The 18,504-nt window shown below is 31.1% G+C and overlaps 1 protein-coding gene across 1 annotated transcript; it reads left to right on the forward strand.

The window, feature by feature from the left end:
• The first annotated feature begins 6,503 nt into the window (after window positions 1–6,503).
• LOC107938546 (uncharacterized) lies at window positions 6,504–7,073 on the forward strand. Its single transcript, XM_016871741.2, has one exon. It carries the CDS (start codon window positions 6,590–6,592, stop codon window positions 6,932–6,934), a length of 345 nt encoding a protein of 114 aa, XP_016727230.2. The 5' UTR covers window positions 6,504–6,589; the 3' UTR covers window positions 6,935–7,073.
• Window positions 7,074–18,504: the final 11,431 nt, after the last annotated feature.

Raw genomic sequence — 18,504 nt, forward strand, 5'->3', positions numbered from 1 at the left:
GACTATAAAAGCACATTGCATATTTACCAACATGTTATACTTACCGTTAGGCCATATAAGCATGATACAATACACTATCATTTCATCTTTAACATTCGACTAAACCCTTATCTTACAAGGAACACCGAATTCACATAACATATCATTTCACGGGCATTACGCCTGTTAGGCACGAAGGCCCGAATACACATCACCGGCACGAAGCCTGCTAGGCACGAAGGCCCGAATACACATCACCGGCACGAAGCCTGCTAGGCACGAAGGCCCGAATACACATCACCGGCACAAAGCCTGCTAGGCACGAAGGCCCGAATATAATACCAGCACTAGGCCTGCGGGATTAATCCCTGATATAATACCAGCACGAAGCCTGCGGGATTTAACCCGGATATTTTACCAGCACGAAGCTTGCGGGTCTTTAAGCCCGGATACACATCAAATATTATGCATATTTAATCATATATTAACACATCTCATTCAAAATATCACATTTCCATTTCACCATTCAAACTTAACCCATAGTGACCATTCGACTATAAGTCATATGCATAAATTATTTATCGCGCAACTTAGTTTAAGTAGAACCAAAAGGTCACAATTCATCTAATATATACATATTGCTCGCTGATTCGCACACAACCTTTCAAATTAGCAATTATAAGATGGTTCCGTACATAGCCCATCCTTATCGATAATTTACGATGGTTTTACCCCTACTCACATATATGTCATAGGCATTTTTACCTATGCTTCTCAATTCACATTCATGATTCAATTCCAATCGATTTAACATACCTAAGTACATATCGCATACCTGAATAATTTACTTTACGGAACGAATCCACATATCGTATTAGCCCATAGTCTTATAGCACCACACTTTTAATGGTTTACCTCATCGAAGTTCACATTTAATCACTTTAGTGCCAAGCCATATTCGGCTACCACAAAGGACTAATAATAATAATTTTATACACATCATGGTTTCCTTTAAGTATTTAATAATCACAAATCGTGATATCTCCACCAGCACATATATGGCATAGTTTATTCATTGTAACACTCATTTGGTGCATCAAATTTCCAAATCTAATTCAACTTAAGCATAATAGCCATAATCGGCTTATAACCTTAAATCATGCACATTAACTAAATAAAATTTACATTCCCTTTACCATATTAATTTAACTCTTGGGCATATAAAAAGGAATCAAGCTTAAACACTTAAGAACTTACCTCGAATGTTGCCGAACGATTACAACGGCTATTCGATTACTTTCTCTTTTCTCTTATCCGAATTTGCCCCTCTATGCTCTTGAGCTTAAAATTTAAAGATTTTAAACTAGTCATTATTCGACTATTCAAGCATCACTTTCAAAATATAATATATATATATTCAACTTTCACACTTACTGATCATAGTAAGCTTATAAGAAATCAATAAGCAACTCATTAACAAATTTTTGTCAATGTTTACCACATAATCATAATTTCACTGCAAGCTGTCTTCCTGAGCAACAGGCACTAAATCATTTATAACTGGAGATACGAAACTCCAAATCAAGTGCCGTTAATTTTCTCTGAAAATAGACCCATATATCTTTTACTCATAAAATTTTCAAGATTTTTGGTTTGGCCAATCAATACCAGATTTTTCTTAAAGTTTCCCTTATTTCACTGCTTGACTAATCTGACCACTCTTCACTACGAATCAAATTTCTCATTGTACAAAATTCAAAATATGTTCTCGTTTATTTCATTTGAAACTAGACTCATTAAGGAGTCTAAGCATATAAAATTCATCTTATAACCATTTTTGTACAATTTCTAATGATTTTATAAATACATAACAGAGGATCTAGAAGTCATTCTGACCCTGTCCCACATCACTTCAAATATCTCATCATCGGAAATTTTTTTGCTTACACAGTTTCTTTTATAAGAAACTAGACTCATTAATATTTAATTACATAATTTATTCAGCTTCTAACTCATCTCCCACAATTTATGGTGATTTTCCAAAATTACGTTACTGCTGCTGTCCCAAGCAGATTTATTACCAATTCACTCTTTCACACATACCTTGCATGCATGTTATTTAAACATGCATAACACAAATCAATCATCACATACCTATAACTTTACTTAAGCATAATTTTCCTTTCATCGTTTTAAATCACAACATTACTCAATATTATCCAAGTTCACATTCGGCCATAAGACACACAACATGTTAGCCGATTTTCCCCCCTTAGCATCTAAGGCACATGCATGCTCATTTGCTTGGCTCAACTTCATCTATTCTCCATTTTTTATCAAAAGAACATGAAACAACAACCATTTCTCTCATTTCCATTCATGACCGAATGCTCACAACACAACCAAAAATCAAAAATATGCTTCATGGGTTAAGTTAGAAACAAGAAAAACCCATGAACATCAAAATAGAAGCAAAGCACCATGAACTCACCTTGGATTTTCTTCCCCAAGTGACTGAACATTCAAGAGCTCTTTTCCTCTCCTTTCTCTTCTATTTTCGGCTACCATGAACAAGGATGGACAAACTTTTCCCTTCCATCATTTTGTTATTTTTAGTCTTTATTTTATGACATAAAATGACACATATCAATTAGTACCATAACTTCATGTCTTAAATTATTATTATCTAATGCACATGTTGCTTCCCACCAACATCATGGATGGCCACTACACATAAAATGGGGAGTTTGACATGCAAATCCTCCCATTTTACACTACAAATTATTTGCCCACTACAATTTGGCCTATAGCATTTTCAGAAAATTTCACATAAGTCCTATTTCATAATTTTACTCTCAAATGACAAAATCAAAGCATGAAATTTTCACACATGCACTTTCACATATAATAAACACAGAGTATAACATTTAATTATTTCTGTGACTCGGTTTTGTGTTCCCGAAACCACTTTCTGACTTGGGCCAAATTAAGGCTGTCACAATATTTGTTTAAAACATTTCATATCCAATATCGATACACTCTTATCGATTATAACTTAGTGTAAACAATTAAAATTTACATAAGAAATACAAATAAAAAATCATTCATATCCTCGATTAGAATGTGTACCACATCTAGGTGGTCATCAATTGCAAGTTGGATTTCTTCTTGGTTCAAGTTATATACCGACCTCCTCGCTTTCATCGTTACATCTACACTTGGGTACTGGTTGTGGTTGTGGTCTCAGCCTCTCATCTTCGTTTTCGTCTGTAATTTATTGCTATCAGTTGCTCCTCGGTTGTCACCGTGTATCCTTCATTAGAGGAACAGGTGGTTGTGAAGATATCCATCTTGGTAGAACAATGATCCCATAGGTGTTTGCGAAACCATTGGTGTTGGCGTATAACTATATTGTGTCTCATACACCAATGGCAGAATAATGGACTTCTGCCAGTGCCCTAGACATAGACGACCTACACGTCCTCGTTTAAAACATCGATGACATCGGCATGTAATATGCCAAGGATGGAGGTCCAAAAATAAAACCTAGCATCGATGTAGAAACAAATATATGTTGTGCAAGATGTGGTGCTTGTGTAAAAATGATGAGGTTAGTGAAAGCACCAAAATAAGTCGAGCCATACTGACAGGATGGTGGTGCAACCATCGGTGTCAGTTCTGTCATTGGTGTAAACGATGGACCCACCTCGGTAGTTGCTTCAGACCTTGGATGTCTAGGCGTCCGTCGTGGCCTCGTATACAGTTGCCTACCTCTCTCCTCTTCCGCTAGTGGATATGGTTTGCTATGGTGTCTAAACCATGGCATGTAATTCGTATTGTAGGCTAACTCCAGAGTGATAATGACCTTGCAAGTAGGTAAAAACTCTTACCTATTATTCCAAAGGTTGATATATTCCACGTGGAAAGTACGCCAATACTCATCTGTTCTCCCCCGTAAGTCAATATGGTGTAGATCTTTGATGTCTTAGGGTGCTGACAGAATCATTTGCCTAAACCCGAACTATTACAACACTCTATCCGACTCGTGCATCTCCACCATAGCGTAACTATCAATGGCACCTTCACTTACTAGATGTTGGGATTCACCAAGAATTCAGATAGGATACATTCTTGAATTCCCAAATCGGAGTATGGCGTCCATTTAAACTATATTAAAATAATACAACTTTTAGTTATATATATACTATTAATTTTTAAATCCACTACGTTAATATTATATCATTCAAATTTAAAAAATACATACTTTTTCTTCCGATCATTAATCTAACAAAAATCGTATATGTTGAAGCTCCTTTGGTAGTCCCACATAACTCGGCCCATGGTTCCACCTATTGAAATAATATGTTAGCACAATAATTTAAAATTTAAATAATTTTATTATGATAAATATATTATCTAATGAAATTTACCTCGTTACGAGTGGGAATGTATAAGGGTAGTCCGCTTGAGGACGTAAAAATGACAGTCGGTACCACGCCCATAGTTACAATAATAGCATGCAACCATCGATTTTAATTTTCTATGGTTCCGTCCCCCAACACATCTCCTGGTACAACATTGCCAACACGGATGACCCCTAACTGAGTTCGCCTGCTTCTCTAAAGTCCACATGTTTTAGCAGCCACCTTAAATGGATAATATTTTGTGACTTATCGAGCATGAAGAAACGTCTGATGATCATAAGGATGTACGTCCGAGCGTGTTATTCTCTTTGGACTTTACTCGAATATGCATTGAGCCCACCAAAATTTCTTTTCAATCAATACATATATATCCGGGCTCCATAAATTGTTTGTGAAACCTTTCTCAAAAGTTGCTCGCATATATCTCTCCAATCGGCAACAACAACTGACCCGGTTACTACCAACCCATCCACCGGTAACTGAGCTGTAACTGCACGGCCTTGAGAGTGATAGTACACTCGCTACATGGAAGATGGAACGTGTGTCTTGGGTCTCCACCTTTCCACCAACGTGTTTTTACAAATGTGGGTTCCAATTTACACCCCTACCCATACGGGCCACGTGCAAAAATCTCACATCTCTCAAGTATGGTTCAATTAAGACGATGGAGGAGTGAGTAGATTACGAATGTATGTTTCCAAAATCTGTTCTTCAGACTACATATAAAAAAATACAAAATATTAAATTTCAGTATAACAATAAAATATTTAAATTAAATTAGATTAAATATAAAAAAAGACTTACCGTTTGCAATTAATCGATCAAAATATGCTTCCCATCCAAACTCATTAGAGATTTTGTTATTACTAATTTCGAAAAACATGAAATGAACTATAATAGAAAAAATAATTTAAAAAAATCTTAATACAATTTTAATAATAATAAAAAAGAGTTGAGAGGGAAATGAAAATTAAGAGGGGATTGAGAAAATTTTGAGAGATAGTTGAGATTGAATTGAAAAAATAAAAGAATTGTATGGGTTTATATAGAAAGAAATATAGCCCTTAGGGTAGGTTAGTCGTTGGGTTTCAATGGCTATTTAAGTAGTGGCTGGGTGGAGTAGCTATTGGGAGGGGTGACTGTTGGGTAAAACACTTTTAGTGGAAAGCGTTTTAGTTATTTTGGCTCTGTAATTTTTTGAAAGAATAACTTAATCCAATTATTTTTTAAAAAAAATTGGTATTTTTCATAAATTCACTCATATGCTTGGCCCTTTTCTCATGGATATTGAGTTAAATTACAAAATCATTTTGATTTTTTATCAGTTAAATTACATAATCATTTTGATTTTTTATCTCATTTTATGTATGAAACGTAAACTACAAATAAAGAAACAAACAAATAAATCTATTGATCTGGGGTCAAACTTAATGGTAAGCAATGAGCTGTAATTGTATTAATTATTAGTAATTAATAGAATCACAAATGATTAGCGTAAAGTCTCTGCTTTTCCTTCTTCTCATTTCAAACTAAGCGTCTGATTAATGACTTCTTATCTAAAATGGTAATTTTAAATTTTTGGATTAGTTTAAATTTATGTAATTTATGCTTAAATGAAGTATAACCCCTCATTTTTTAAAATAAAAGATGTTAAGTGTGTTGAAGCTAATTTTTTATAATATCAACTGAATCGGAGGCGAAGCAAGAGGTTGGGAGGGACGAAGTGAATTTTTTTTTATTTAAGTCTTTTATCATTTATAAAATTCTAATTTGATAATGATAAAATTGTATTTTGATCCTAAAATTAATAAAAAATTGATTTAATCTTATAAAAATATAGACTATTAAAATCGTAAAAATACATTTTTATCATCGTAAAAATACATTTTTATCATCATAAAAATATACAATTTAATTCTAACCTTCCAAATTATTTTTAACTTTACCCCTTAAAAGTTAAGTGATAAATATTATTGTAAATAGTAACTTCTAAATAAAAACTTTTTTTCCCTTATAAAAAGGGCATGGGTGGTGCCTGATATGCAAAGTTTTCTCTTTTTTCAGCAAATTCACATTGAAAACATTTGATTTATTGGGGGCATGGGTTTTGCGTATTTAAGGCATAGCATTGATTGCTCTTTATATAAAGGGCTAACCATGTAGCATTCATCCATAGAATAAGAAAAATGGGAAACTGGTTTGGGAGATCAAAGTTGAAGGTGACGCCATTGGAAGACGATATCGGGATGCCGACGAAGAGCAAAGAAGACGGCGGTGAGAGTAGTCGGAAGAGCTTGGATGCAACGACGAGCCTTGTGAGGATCAAGGTGCGTATGACTAAAGCAAAACTCGATGAACTTAAGGCACATGCAAGTATGAGCGAAGGGGATTCGAGACTTGGTCGTTTGATCGTTAAGGAATGCTTGGAAGGTAGATTGTGCCCTCGTGTTGTTGTTGGACAACCGCATTTGTTGGTGAATTCAAGATCTAGGCTTTTGAGTATGAGTATTATAGATGAAGAAAGGATCTAAAATGAGAGTGGTAAGTGAAAATGAGAAGAAAATTGGGTATGTTTTCATGTTTTATCTTATCAAACAAATTGTAAATAGGTTAAAATATGTCATCAATCCCTATATTCTTTATAAATTTAGAATTTAGTTCCTGTATTTTTATTTTTAAGAATTTAGTATTTTTACTTTTTATATTTTAAAATTCAGATCCAATTATTAATATATAATGGTATAACGAACCTAAATTTAACAAAATAATTTTAATAATGTAACTATGAACTAACCTAAATTTAATATAATAATTTTAACATGATAACAATTGGACCTGAAATTTGAAATTTGAAAAGTAGAAATATTGAATTCCTAAAAATAAAAGTATACTGATTAAATTTTAATGTTACAAAAAATACATGGACTTGTGTCCATTTTAACCTTAAAAATATGATGTATATTAGATTGAGTGGCTACTTTTATGCAGCTACTAAGACAAAAAAAAAAGATGCTCACTTAAGCTACAATGGCTAGTTGGACCCTGTCTTAGCTGAAAATTATCAAGGATTAAGTTTTAAGTGTGCTTAAATATACTAAAATTTTGAAGCTAGGTTGGTAATTAATAATAATAATTAAGGTTATTTGAATCAGATTGAATTGAACTGGTCAATCGAATTAAAAATCATTTCAAAAAATAATAACAAAGCAGTTGATTCATGAATAGTATAGATTAAACTAAAAAGTTGTTGAATTAGATTTTATATTTTTTAAATATTTTTTTTATTTTTAATAATTTATTTATTTTGAACAAACAAACCAATCAAATTAAAAATTAATGATCTAACTATTGCAACCACCAATCTAATTCTAAAAGCATTGGTAATAACACTGCTACGCGAAGAAATTATTTACTTCCATCATTATTTTTTAAATCAAATCATGGTTTTGATTCTTTTATTATACTTAAAATTACAACATAATCATTCTACTTTAATTTGATATATAAATTTTCACTTTTATAATATTATTAATTAATTTTCAAAAATTAACCTCAATTGTTATTTTACTTTAAAAGATAATGGGGTATATTTTTTAAAAAATCACTTCTAACCCAAAAAAAATCACTTCAGAGTTGAAATAAATACTTCAGAGTCTTGTCTTGGACATCGGAGTGGATAAATAGAGACATAAATGTGACTGACTAGAATGACAGTACATCAGACTGGACACAAGAAGAATAGAACTTGAATTTGTTTATAAAATTATTCACTTGTGATGTTCAAAGTGTGACATACCTTAATCCTGAGTGAATGACAAACTATATATACATGACTCATATACTTCAATATAAGTAAAATATTTAGTTCAAATATATAAGGAATCTAAAGTTGAGGCGTCGAGTATAAAACTTCTACAGTATGTAGCAGTGGAAATCATTACTTGAGGTATGATAAATGATATCCTCACATTAGCATTATATGGTAAATGAAAAGTAAACGTGATTACGGGTCGTTCGTCTTTGTGATAAGTGATTTGGTTACTATTTACTAGTAATTGATTTTTCATGAAAGAAGATATAATAATTACCATGAGATAAAATATGAACATATTGGGAGAATGAATTTATCCCAAAGAGATTAACACTACGTTTGGTTCACTATAATAGAATAGAGTTATAATCAGTAATTCAGCTATAATCAGTAATTCAATGTTTGGTTGAATGGAATGAAATATAACTATAATAATATTATTGTGTTTGGTTGAATGAAATAGATATTGTAATAGCATAAGGAAAAAAGCTAAAATGACCAAAGTACCCTTAATAGAAATTTTTTTAAGTAGATGATTATTGTTATTGTTATTAAATTTTAATAGGATTATTATTAAATATAATTTAATAATAAATAATAAATAATTTTATCATATTTTAATATAATAATTATTATATATAATAATTATTATATATAATAATATATAATTTAATAAAATTCTTAATATAATTATTATTAAAATATGAATTAATAAAAAATAATAATATATAATATTAGAAAAATAATATATTGCTCACTTTATTATTTTTAAACTGCAATGTATATTTAATGTGTTAGAATATCATTAACGAAAAAAATAATTTAATTATCCTCTAAACTAAAAAAAAAGCGATTAGAAGTAATAAATAGCTTGAAAATTATATTTTACATCCAAACATAATGTTCATACATTAACAAAAAGTTACATGATGTCATTAGCTTATATGTCATACTCTATATGTTAACTTTTATAGCATCAAAAAGTTACAATAGCCTGTGGCATTCTATCATGTCATTATACCATCCAAATTTTACATATACAAAAAGTTATAAAAATATTACCAACACAACCATGATTTTTAATGGGTAGAAAAAAAATCTTTTCACCCGTTCCAATCGCATAGAAGGACATAAACTTAAGAAAACGAGCATTTGCATTGGATAGTCTGGAATTATACTCAACGCAAGAAAACGCTTATCCTCAATTAACCCTTCTACTTCACCTAAAGCCATATAAAATTATTGGGCACTTTCTTGAATAAGCATTTCTAGCTTCTCTTGAATTAACACTTTGGAGGCAATGCTCCTACTTAATTCAAGGCCAACAGTCCGTATGTTTTCTCCTAATAACGTGGCAGCATTAATAAATGAAGTAGAAGAAATTTATTCACTTGCATCAGAAATCTTTTCTTTTTTCCTTCTTTGAAAATGTGGAATCATCTTGGTTTGGCTTCAACGATTGCAATTGTATAGCCGAGACGTCCATCTCATCCAAGGAAATATCAACTTCGCATCCATGGTAAGTGCTTCCTTTTTCAGGATTCTTTGTAGTAGCTACATCCTCAGCATCGATTTCTTCAACAATATCAGCAGCTGTTTGAGCATCTTTCCCAGTGGCTCGATTTTTTTGTATATGAAAGTAAGTTGGTCATAATAAGGGAAACTACGATGTCTAAATCGACCGGCTTCTTTATGACTCTATAAAAAAGAAGGAATCTACATTAGATATAAGTTTGGTCAAAACAAGATAATAAATATAGAAAATAATTCGTACACTTATATATGAGTTCTACACAGCATCTTCAGCAACAACCATTTGTCTATGCTCGTCCTAACATAAGCCTCTATTGTCTTTTCCTCTTAGCATGTCATAAACTATTGCTCAGTCCTTTTTCAATATCCTAATCCTCTATTCAAGATTAGGTTTAGCCTTTACCATAGCATGAAGTAAAAATTTTTCTAGCATTCTTTCCAACTCATTTAAATAACCGGCCTTGAATCCTGTATCTGTATTAAAAGTTCCAACATTGTGCAAGTCAACCATACAGGCAACCAACACAGCATCTTCTTCTAGAGCCCATTTCCTTTTGGTTCCTCGAGAATTTTCAAAAGAAGTTGTAGTTGATTGTGAAAAGTCTGACATAACCATCTTAAGAAAAAAATACAAAATAAAATTAGGTTCGATATTATGAATCAGAAGGTAGACACTTTATAAAATTATAACACATGATGAATCAGAACAAAATAAATTAAAGTTCTAATTCAACAAGTCTAGTATAATACAAACAATACCAAAGTTTCATAAACTAGATACATGAAATAGCATCAACAAATTAACCTTCTACTATGTTATATGCCAATTACCACATTTCTTATCCATTCTATTATTGCATATAAAAATGGGTATATTGGAATATACCGTTTATATTACTATATATATTCACATTTCACATGCACAACCATTAATATAAATGCAAGAAATAGGAGAACAAAGGAAGTTACGAGAGGATTTGCTGCCAAACTTTGGAATAAGGTCAAGCAAAGGCTGCTTAGGAGTAATAATATGTAGAGCAAAGAGTTGAAAGTTGCATAATCAATAATTGGAGTTAAATATCTCATCATGAAACTCAATTAATTCATGTTTTACATGATAACGCAGATCTCAAGTTTGAATCCTTGTATATGTAATATATTATCTTAGACTATGATCTCTTTTGTGAGTGTGTGTATGTATATAACTCATATTATGCAAGCAATATAGTTGAAATATGTAATACCCCTAACCTCTATCCTTCATCGAATTAGGGTTATGAAAAGTTACTATACAATCAGAACATTTAACATACATTTCATATGTGAACATACACACATTATAATCCATACATTTACATACATATCATCCCTAATCGAGCCTTTGTGGCCCTAAAAATACCATAGAAACAATTCAGGACCAATTTGAAAATAATTTCTTCAGAGAATTTTCTCTGTACAACTTTCTCTTGAATTCAAGTGTGTGTAAATAATGACCAAATACTCTCTTTATATATGGAGAGTTTAGAGAGTTCAACTATGATTAAACTTAATCATTTTAATATTAGATTAAATTAAATATTAAATCTTATTAAATTAATAGAATATTTATTTACAAGATAAACATTAAATTTAATTTAATATTAAGATAATCACTTCAATATTAAATTAATAAAATATTATTAAGATAAGTATTAAATTTAATTTAATATTAAATCTATTAAAATAATATTATTTTGGGAATAATTCATCTAAAATTAAATTTTCTAGTAGAGTTCCAGTAGATGTGTAATTCTTCCATTGCTCAACCACCGAAGAATCACTATCACTGACCATTTTTTGGTCACCGAAATGTCATTGTCGCAGCCGCCGGCACCCGAGCAGGTTCTGTTGTTGCTGCTTAAAAATACCTTCCAACCATGTTTACTTAATGGGCTTGCATCCATGGGCCAAGTCTACCTCACAATGAATTATTAAATGTTTAAGCTCTTAAAATCACTTCCTTAAAGGTTTGTTCTTACAAACTCTTGAACCAATACATTCAATCAATTGGGCTCTAATTTGTTTAGACTTGGAACAAGCAATTAGACCTTGAGGAAAACAAAGCCCATCATGTTCATGTGCCTAAAACGGGATATTGATACTCGCACCAAACATAATGATAAACAATTTAATCTAATTTTTTAATTTTAACATCTTACATATTTCATTTGTTATTATTAATTAGTTTCAAATCATATGTTTCATTAGTTATTATTATATATATATATATTTTAACACACATTTATATTCTAAATTTGTGGTTTCAACACGCATATGCATGTGATAGGATTTCTAATGTATATAATGTAATAGTTTGAGGAATATATATATTAGGTTACGAATTAATAAATGGTTTTTCTTTCAAGGAGCACTTATCTTTTTAAATAAATTATAAAATTGATTGGGTGTATCATCTACCACACATTTCAATTGTCATGGCAAAATAAAACGGATTCTGTGAAATTTTGTTTACATTGCACATAAGATAATTGATTTTTAAGGGAAAAAATAGAATATTCATAACTGATTCTTGGTTAATGTAATATTAATATTTTAATGACTTAACTAGAATAAAATTTTCTTGTATTTTATAATATTGATGCTAAAAGGGAATATACAAATTTACCCATTAAAGGTTGCTGCATTTTTTTTTGGTGAAAAGGATAAACAATACAATAATTAAATTACACTACCAATAATAAACAGGTTTTCTACAAACAACTGCGAACCCTCATCCCTGTTAAAATTCAATTTAGTGATACTATCAGCTTTTATATTCTCTTCTCGAGGGGTATGTATCATTTCCCATTGTACCATTGTCGACAATATCTGCTGAATACGCTTGATAAGTGCTAAATTAGATGATCTTGAGAAAGCTACCTGAATGGCCTGAATAACCTCCACACTATTCATCGAATCGACACTTTGTCCCGATTCCTGTTATGTAATATCGTCAAGCCGTCTAGAATCCCCTAGAGTTTAGTATTGAATATAAAACAAAGTCCTAACCTCCTATTAAACCCAATGATCCATTGACCATGATGATTCCTCAGCACTCCCCTCTCAACGGCCTCCATTGAATCCACCTTGATTGTGCCATCAGAGTATAATTGGATCCAATTATCAGTAAAAGAGGATTATTCTTGTGAAGTTGTCCTCATCCTAGTATCTACCTTATATGTATAATTACATTGCCGAGCCCAACTATAGGAATATCTAATTATTCATCAGCACTCCACGATGATCCTTGAAAGATGAAAAGGTTTCTATTCTTCCAAATGCACCAAATAATTAACCCAAAGAAACATGGTCAGTCAATATCCCTAAAGGTGAAATTGTGTCGATTGCCCAAATTAAAAGAGAACTACTCCTACGTATCTCCGGAAAAGAAATAGTCCTACTTGTCGACTGGAATAATCTGTGACCAAACTCCTTTAGCTGCTGAATAATCTCTAATGGCATGGAAAACATCCTTCGAAGTATGTTTGTATAACAAACACCACTTATTCTCCCCAATTCCATGCCTCACCCGCTCCACCTATGTGAGTAATCTTTGCTTGACAAGCCAAATAAACATTTGTACCCTTTGTGAACCCGGATATTTCCGTGCTAAGTTTCAACATTCCTTTTTTTAATTCCACGAATCCTACCTAAGCATCATATAAGCAAACTCTGAGAACCCGGATCGTATTCTAGCCCAAGAAACTCTATCCTAACCGGTAGAAGGATGTAGAGGAGGAATACTTACAATACATTTAATAATATCATTCGAAAGCCAAAATATAAGAAGATCCAAATTCCACTCACCTTCTTCTACAACCATGTCTTTAATTCAATAATCCATATAAAAAATAATCCTCTCAACTCTTTGCTCTACATATTATTACTCCTAAGCAAATTTTGCTTGACCTTATTCCAAAGTTTGGCAGCAAATCCTCTGGTAACTTCCTTTGTTCTCCTATTTCTTGCATTTATATTATGGTTGCACATGTTAGTGTGAATATATATATAGCAATATAAATGGTTTATTCCAATATACCCATTTTTATATGCAATAATGGAATGGATAAGAAATGTGGTAATCGGCATACAACATAGTAGAAGGTTAATTTGTTGATGTTATTTCATGTATCTAGTTTATGAAACTTTGGTATTGTTTGTATTGTTTTTATGTATTGTACTGGACTTGTTGAATTAGAACTTTAATTTATTTTGTTCTGATTCATCATGTGTTATAATTTTATAAAGTGTCTACCTTTAGATTCATAATATCGAACCTAATTTTAATTTGCATTTTTTTAAGATAGTTATGTCAGACTTTTCACAATCAACTACAACTTCTTCTGAAAATTCTCGAGGAACCAAAAGGAAATGGGTTCTAGAAGAAGATGCTGTGTTGGTTGCCTGTATGGTTGACTTGCACAATGTTGGAACTTTTAACTAAGATACAGGATTCAATGCCGGCTATTTAAATGAGTTGGAAAGAATGCTAGAAAAAGTTTTACCTCATGCTATGTTGAAGGCTAAACCTAATCTTGAATAGAGGATTAGAATATTGAAAAAGGATTGGGCAATAGTTTATAACATGTTAAGAGGAAAAGACAATAACGGCTTATGTTAGGACGAGCATAGACAAATGGTTATTGTTGAAGATGCTGTGTGGAACTCATATATAAGTGTAAGAATTATTTCCTGTCTTTATTATCTTGTTTTGACCAAACTTATATCTAATGTGGATTCCTTCTTTTTTATAGAGTCATAAAGAAGCCGGTCAATTTAGACATCGTAGTTTCCCTTATTATAACCAACTTACTTCCTTATACACAAAAAATCGAGCCACTAGGAAAGATGCTCGAAGAAATAGATGCTAAAGATGTAGCTACTACAATGAATCCTGAAGAAGGAAACACTTACCATAGATGTGAAGTTGATGTTTCCTTGGATGAGATGGATGTCTCGGCTACACAATTACAATCGTTGAAGCCAAGCCAAGATGATTCCACATTTTCAAAGAAGGAAAAAAGAAAAGATTTCTGATGTAAGTGAACAAATTTTATAAATAATTTTAAGTAGCAAGTGTTTAAAATATCATTCAAAACAGTCTAGTGAATATGTCATACAAATCATCTCATAAACCTTGATTCACTTGATGAAATATATACTTTGAAAGTTTGTAAAATTTCTCATAAAATGGCATTTTGGCAAAAACAATAATTAATTACAAAGGTCGTTTGCAAAGCAGTTCTACACGTCATCCTTCCAAACATCATGCATGATACAGAAATAAGCAAGTGGATCCCTATCAATAGTAACTTTGGCTTAGTCCCCTCTAACATAATTTTTTCCTTCTATCAACACACCTGAGAGTGAAAAGATAATGGAGTAAATTCATACGAACTGTAACAGCCAAAATTTTCAGTGGTGTCGGAAACAGTGATTCGAGATCACTAAATTCGACGAGTAAGTTTAGAAATTTTAACAAATAATAATTATAGGCCAAGCGCGAACTTAAAAGAATTATTTTTAATTAGTGAATTTTGCGATTTTAAAAGAATTAATCAGGTAAATTTGGTTGAAAACGAGGTATCGAGACCTCGGATTTATAAACCGAGCCATAAATATTTTTATAAATATTTATGGAGTGTTATTAAGTTAGTACTAAAGTTTCGTTAGAAAATTTTAACGTTTGGTTAGTCAATTAATTAAAAAGGACTAAATTGAAAATAGTGCAAAATTTATTAAATTGTGATTAAATAGTTTAAGTGATTAAAAAGGAGGGATTTAAAAGGCAATTGGACCCAAATTGTATGGGTTGGACGGTTGGGCAAGAAAATCAGCAAAAAAAGACAAGGAGAAACAAGGGCAAAATGGGAAATTTTGCAAACTAAACATATAAAACAAGACAAATTTGAAAAATCTAGAGATATCATCATTTTTCTTCAGCAAAAACGCCATGGGAGGTCTGAAAGCTGCTGGTTTTTCATACTTTGACATATGTGAGTTCAATTCTTACCCTTTTCTTTGAGATTTTTATGTTTTTGTGACTTTTACAATTAGGTCCAAATGTTTAATTCATTAGTTTTTGATTTTATGAACAAAATTAAAATCTATCATTGATAAGTGTTAGCTGTTTATGATGAAATAAAATGAATTTGAAGCTTTGATTTTGTTGTTTGATGATTTTATCAAGTAATTTCAATAGAAATTGATTTTAGGACCTAATTGTGAAAAAGTTGTGAATTAAGGTTTAGTGTTAAAATTCTGATTTTCAAAGATTGTGTAATAGTTTAGAATGATGGAATAAAATGTTAATTGAGAAAAATTAGCTTAATAGATGGGCTAATTGAGCAAGGACTGAATTGTATGACCTTTGAAATTTAGAGGAAAAATGGTAATAAACATCTTGAACTAAAACAATATTGGACAGCAGAAGTAGACTAACTTTGAAATATAACCATAAATTGTATAAATCGAATTAGAAGACGAATAAAATATGAAATTAAAGCCTATTGAGTCTAGTTTTTCATAGAAGAAACAGTGTAAGCAATGGATTTGTAAATTATGAGATATAATGAATTTTGTGAGACAATGTTAGAATGAATTCGGGTTCCCCTATTTTGACTTTGGAAAATCACCAAAAATTGGATAAAATTAATTAGAGTCTCAAATTTATATGCTTAGAATCCTTAATAAGTCTATTTTCAATAGAAATCAATGGGAACATTATCCGAGTTTTGTACTGTGATATAATTAATTTTTAGTGAAGAGAGGTCAGAACTGTTGGATAGTGAAACAGGGGAAACTTAAATGAATAAACTGTACTAATTGGATAAACCAAAAATTCTTAAAATTTTATGGTGGAATGATATGTGAGTCTAGTTTTAGGAAAAATTTACGGATCTTAATTTTGATCTCTGTAGCTCGAATTATAAATAATTGAGTGACAATGACTCGTGTGAACAGATTGATGTGAGCATTAATAAGTAAATTGTGAAATCATACTTACAAGAATGCTATATACATTAAGGATGTGGAATGGAGAGGAGGAGGAGGAAAAATATATATGAATATTTAGTTAGCATGGCTAATTTGCATGTTTTAAGCTCATGGACTAAATTGAATAAAAGTAAAACTTTAAGGGGCAATTTTGTAAAAATGTCAAAAATGACTAAATTGAAGGGAATAAATTGTTTTATTATCTAAATTAATAAATTGAATGAAATTATCAATTTAAGATTGGGTGAAATTTGGGAAAATGGTAAATTACCAATATGCCCCTAAATCTTGGTATTTCTGCAATTTAGTCAGGTAGGTTCGGATACCCTGAATGAGCATGTAAATATGAAAATTTAAGTATTGTATCGTATTTTATATGATATTTTGAATTGAATATATGAAAAGGATGTTACATGAAACATGAAAATGAATACTAAATAATATAAATTAATTAAAATTATTCTGAAAATTTCGGTAATGCCTCGTATCTTATCCCGGTCTCAGGTACGGGTATGGGGTATTACACGAACTTAGAAAGTTCCATAAATAAAGAAAACATAATCAATATACAGAGGTACCACTGGAAGATAAGCATTAATACTTATGATGTTACTCAACCTTTCATAGAGGTTCAGTCGTACTATTCACAATATGCCCAATATATTGGAAAATCGTGTTTGAAAACGCAATAGAAAATAAATTTAGGGAAAAACTAGAGTTTTAATTTTTTTTTCCAAAATAAGAACTTGATTGTGATATCTAAAGTAATAAACACTTAATCAAAATTGAACATTTTTTATTCGTCTAGAATGAACGCTTCTACTGAATAGTCTTTTCTGCTATCTTCAAGCTCACTTCTGCTGAGCGTAGGCTCGCTTCGAATCAAAAACAATTTCTCAAAAATTACCATTGGGGTAATTTCACAATTTTTCTTGGGCCAAGTTATAAATAAGAAAAGTATCTTTAGAAATTTTCTAAAATAATTTCTTCAGAGAATTTAGAAATTTTCTAAAATAATTTCTTCAGAGAATTTTCTCTGTACAACTTTCTCTTGAATTCAAGTGTGTGTAAATAATGACCAAATACTCTCTTTATATAGGGAGAGTTTAGAGAGTTCAACTATGATTAAACTTAATCATTTTAATATTAGATTAAATTTAATATTAAATCTTATTAAATTAATAGAATATTTATTTACAAGATAAACATTAAATTTAATTTAATATTAAGATAATCACTTCAATATTAAATTAATAAAATATTATTAAGATAAGTATTAAATTTAATTTAATATTAAATCTATTAAAATAATATTATTTTGGGAATAATTCATCTAAAATTAAATTTTCTAGTAGAGTTCCAGTAGATGTGTAATTCTTCCATTGCTCAACCACCGAAGAATCACTATCACTGACCATTTTTTGGTCACCGAAATGTCATTGTCGCAGCCGCCGGCACCCGAGCAGGTTCTGTTGTTGTTGCTTAAAAATACCTTCCAACCATGTTTACCTAATGGGCTTGCATCCATGGGCCAAGTCTACCTCACAATGAATTATTAAATGTTTAAGCTCTTAAAATCACTTCCTTAAAGGTTTGTTCTTACAAACTCTTGAACCAATACATTCAATCAATTGGGCTCTAATTTGTTTAGACTTGGAACAAGCAATTAGACCTTGAGGAAAACAAAGCCCATCATGTTCATGTGCCTAAAACGGGATATTG

Source organism: Gossypium hirsutum, chromosome A12 (genome assembly GCF_007990345.1).
Source record: "Gossypium hirsutum isolate 1008001.06 chromosome A12, Gossypium_hirsutum_v2.1, whole genome shotgun sequence".
NCBI lineage: Eukaryota > Viridiplantae > Streptophyta > Magnoliopsida > Malvales > Malvaceae > Gossypium > Gossypium hirsutum.

Bases quoted from the DNA above. Each gene is read 5' to 3' on its own strand.
- LOC107938546 (XM_016871741.2), top strand. From the start codon at position 6,590: ATGGGAAACTGGTTTGGGAGATCAAAGTTGAAGGTGACGCCATTGGAA.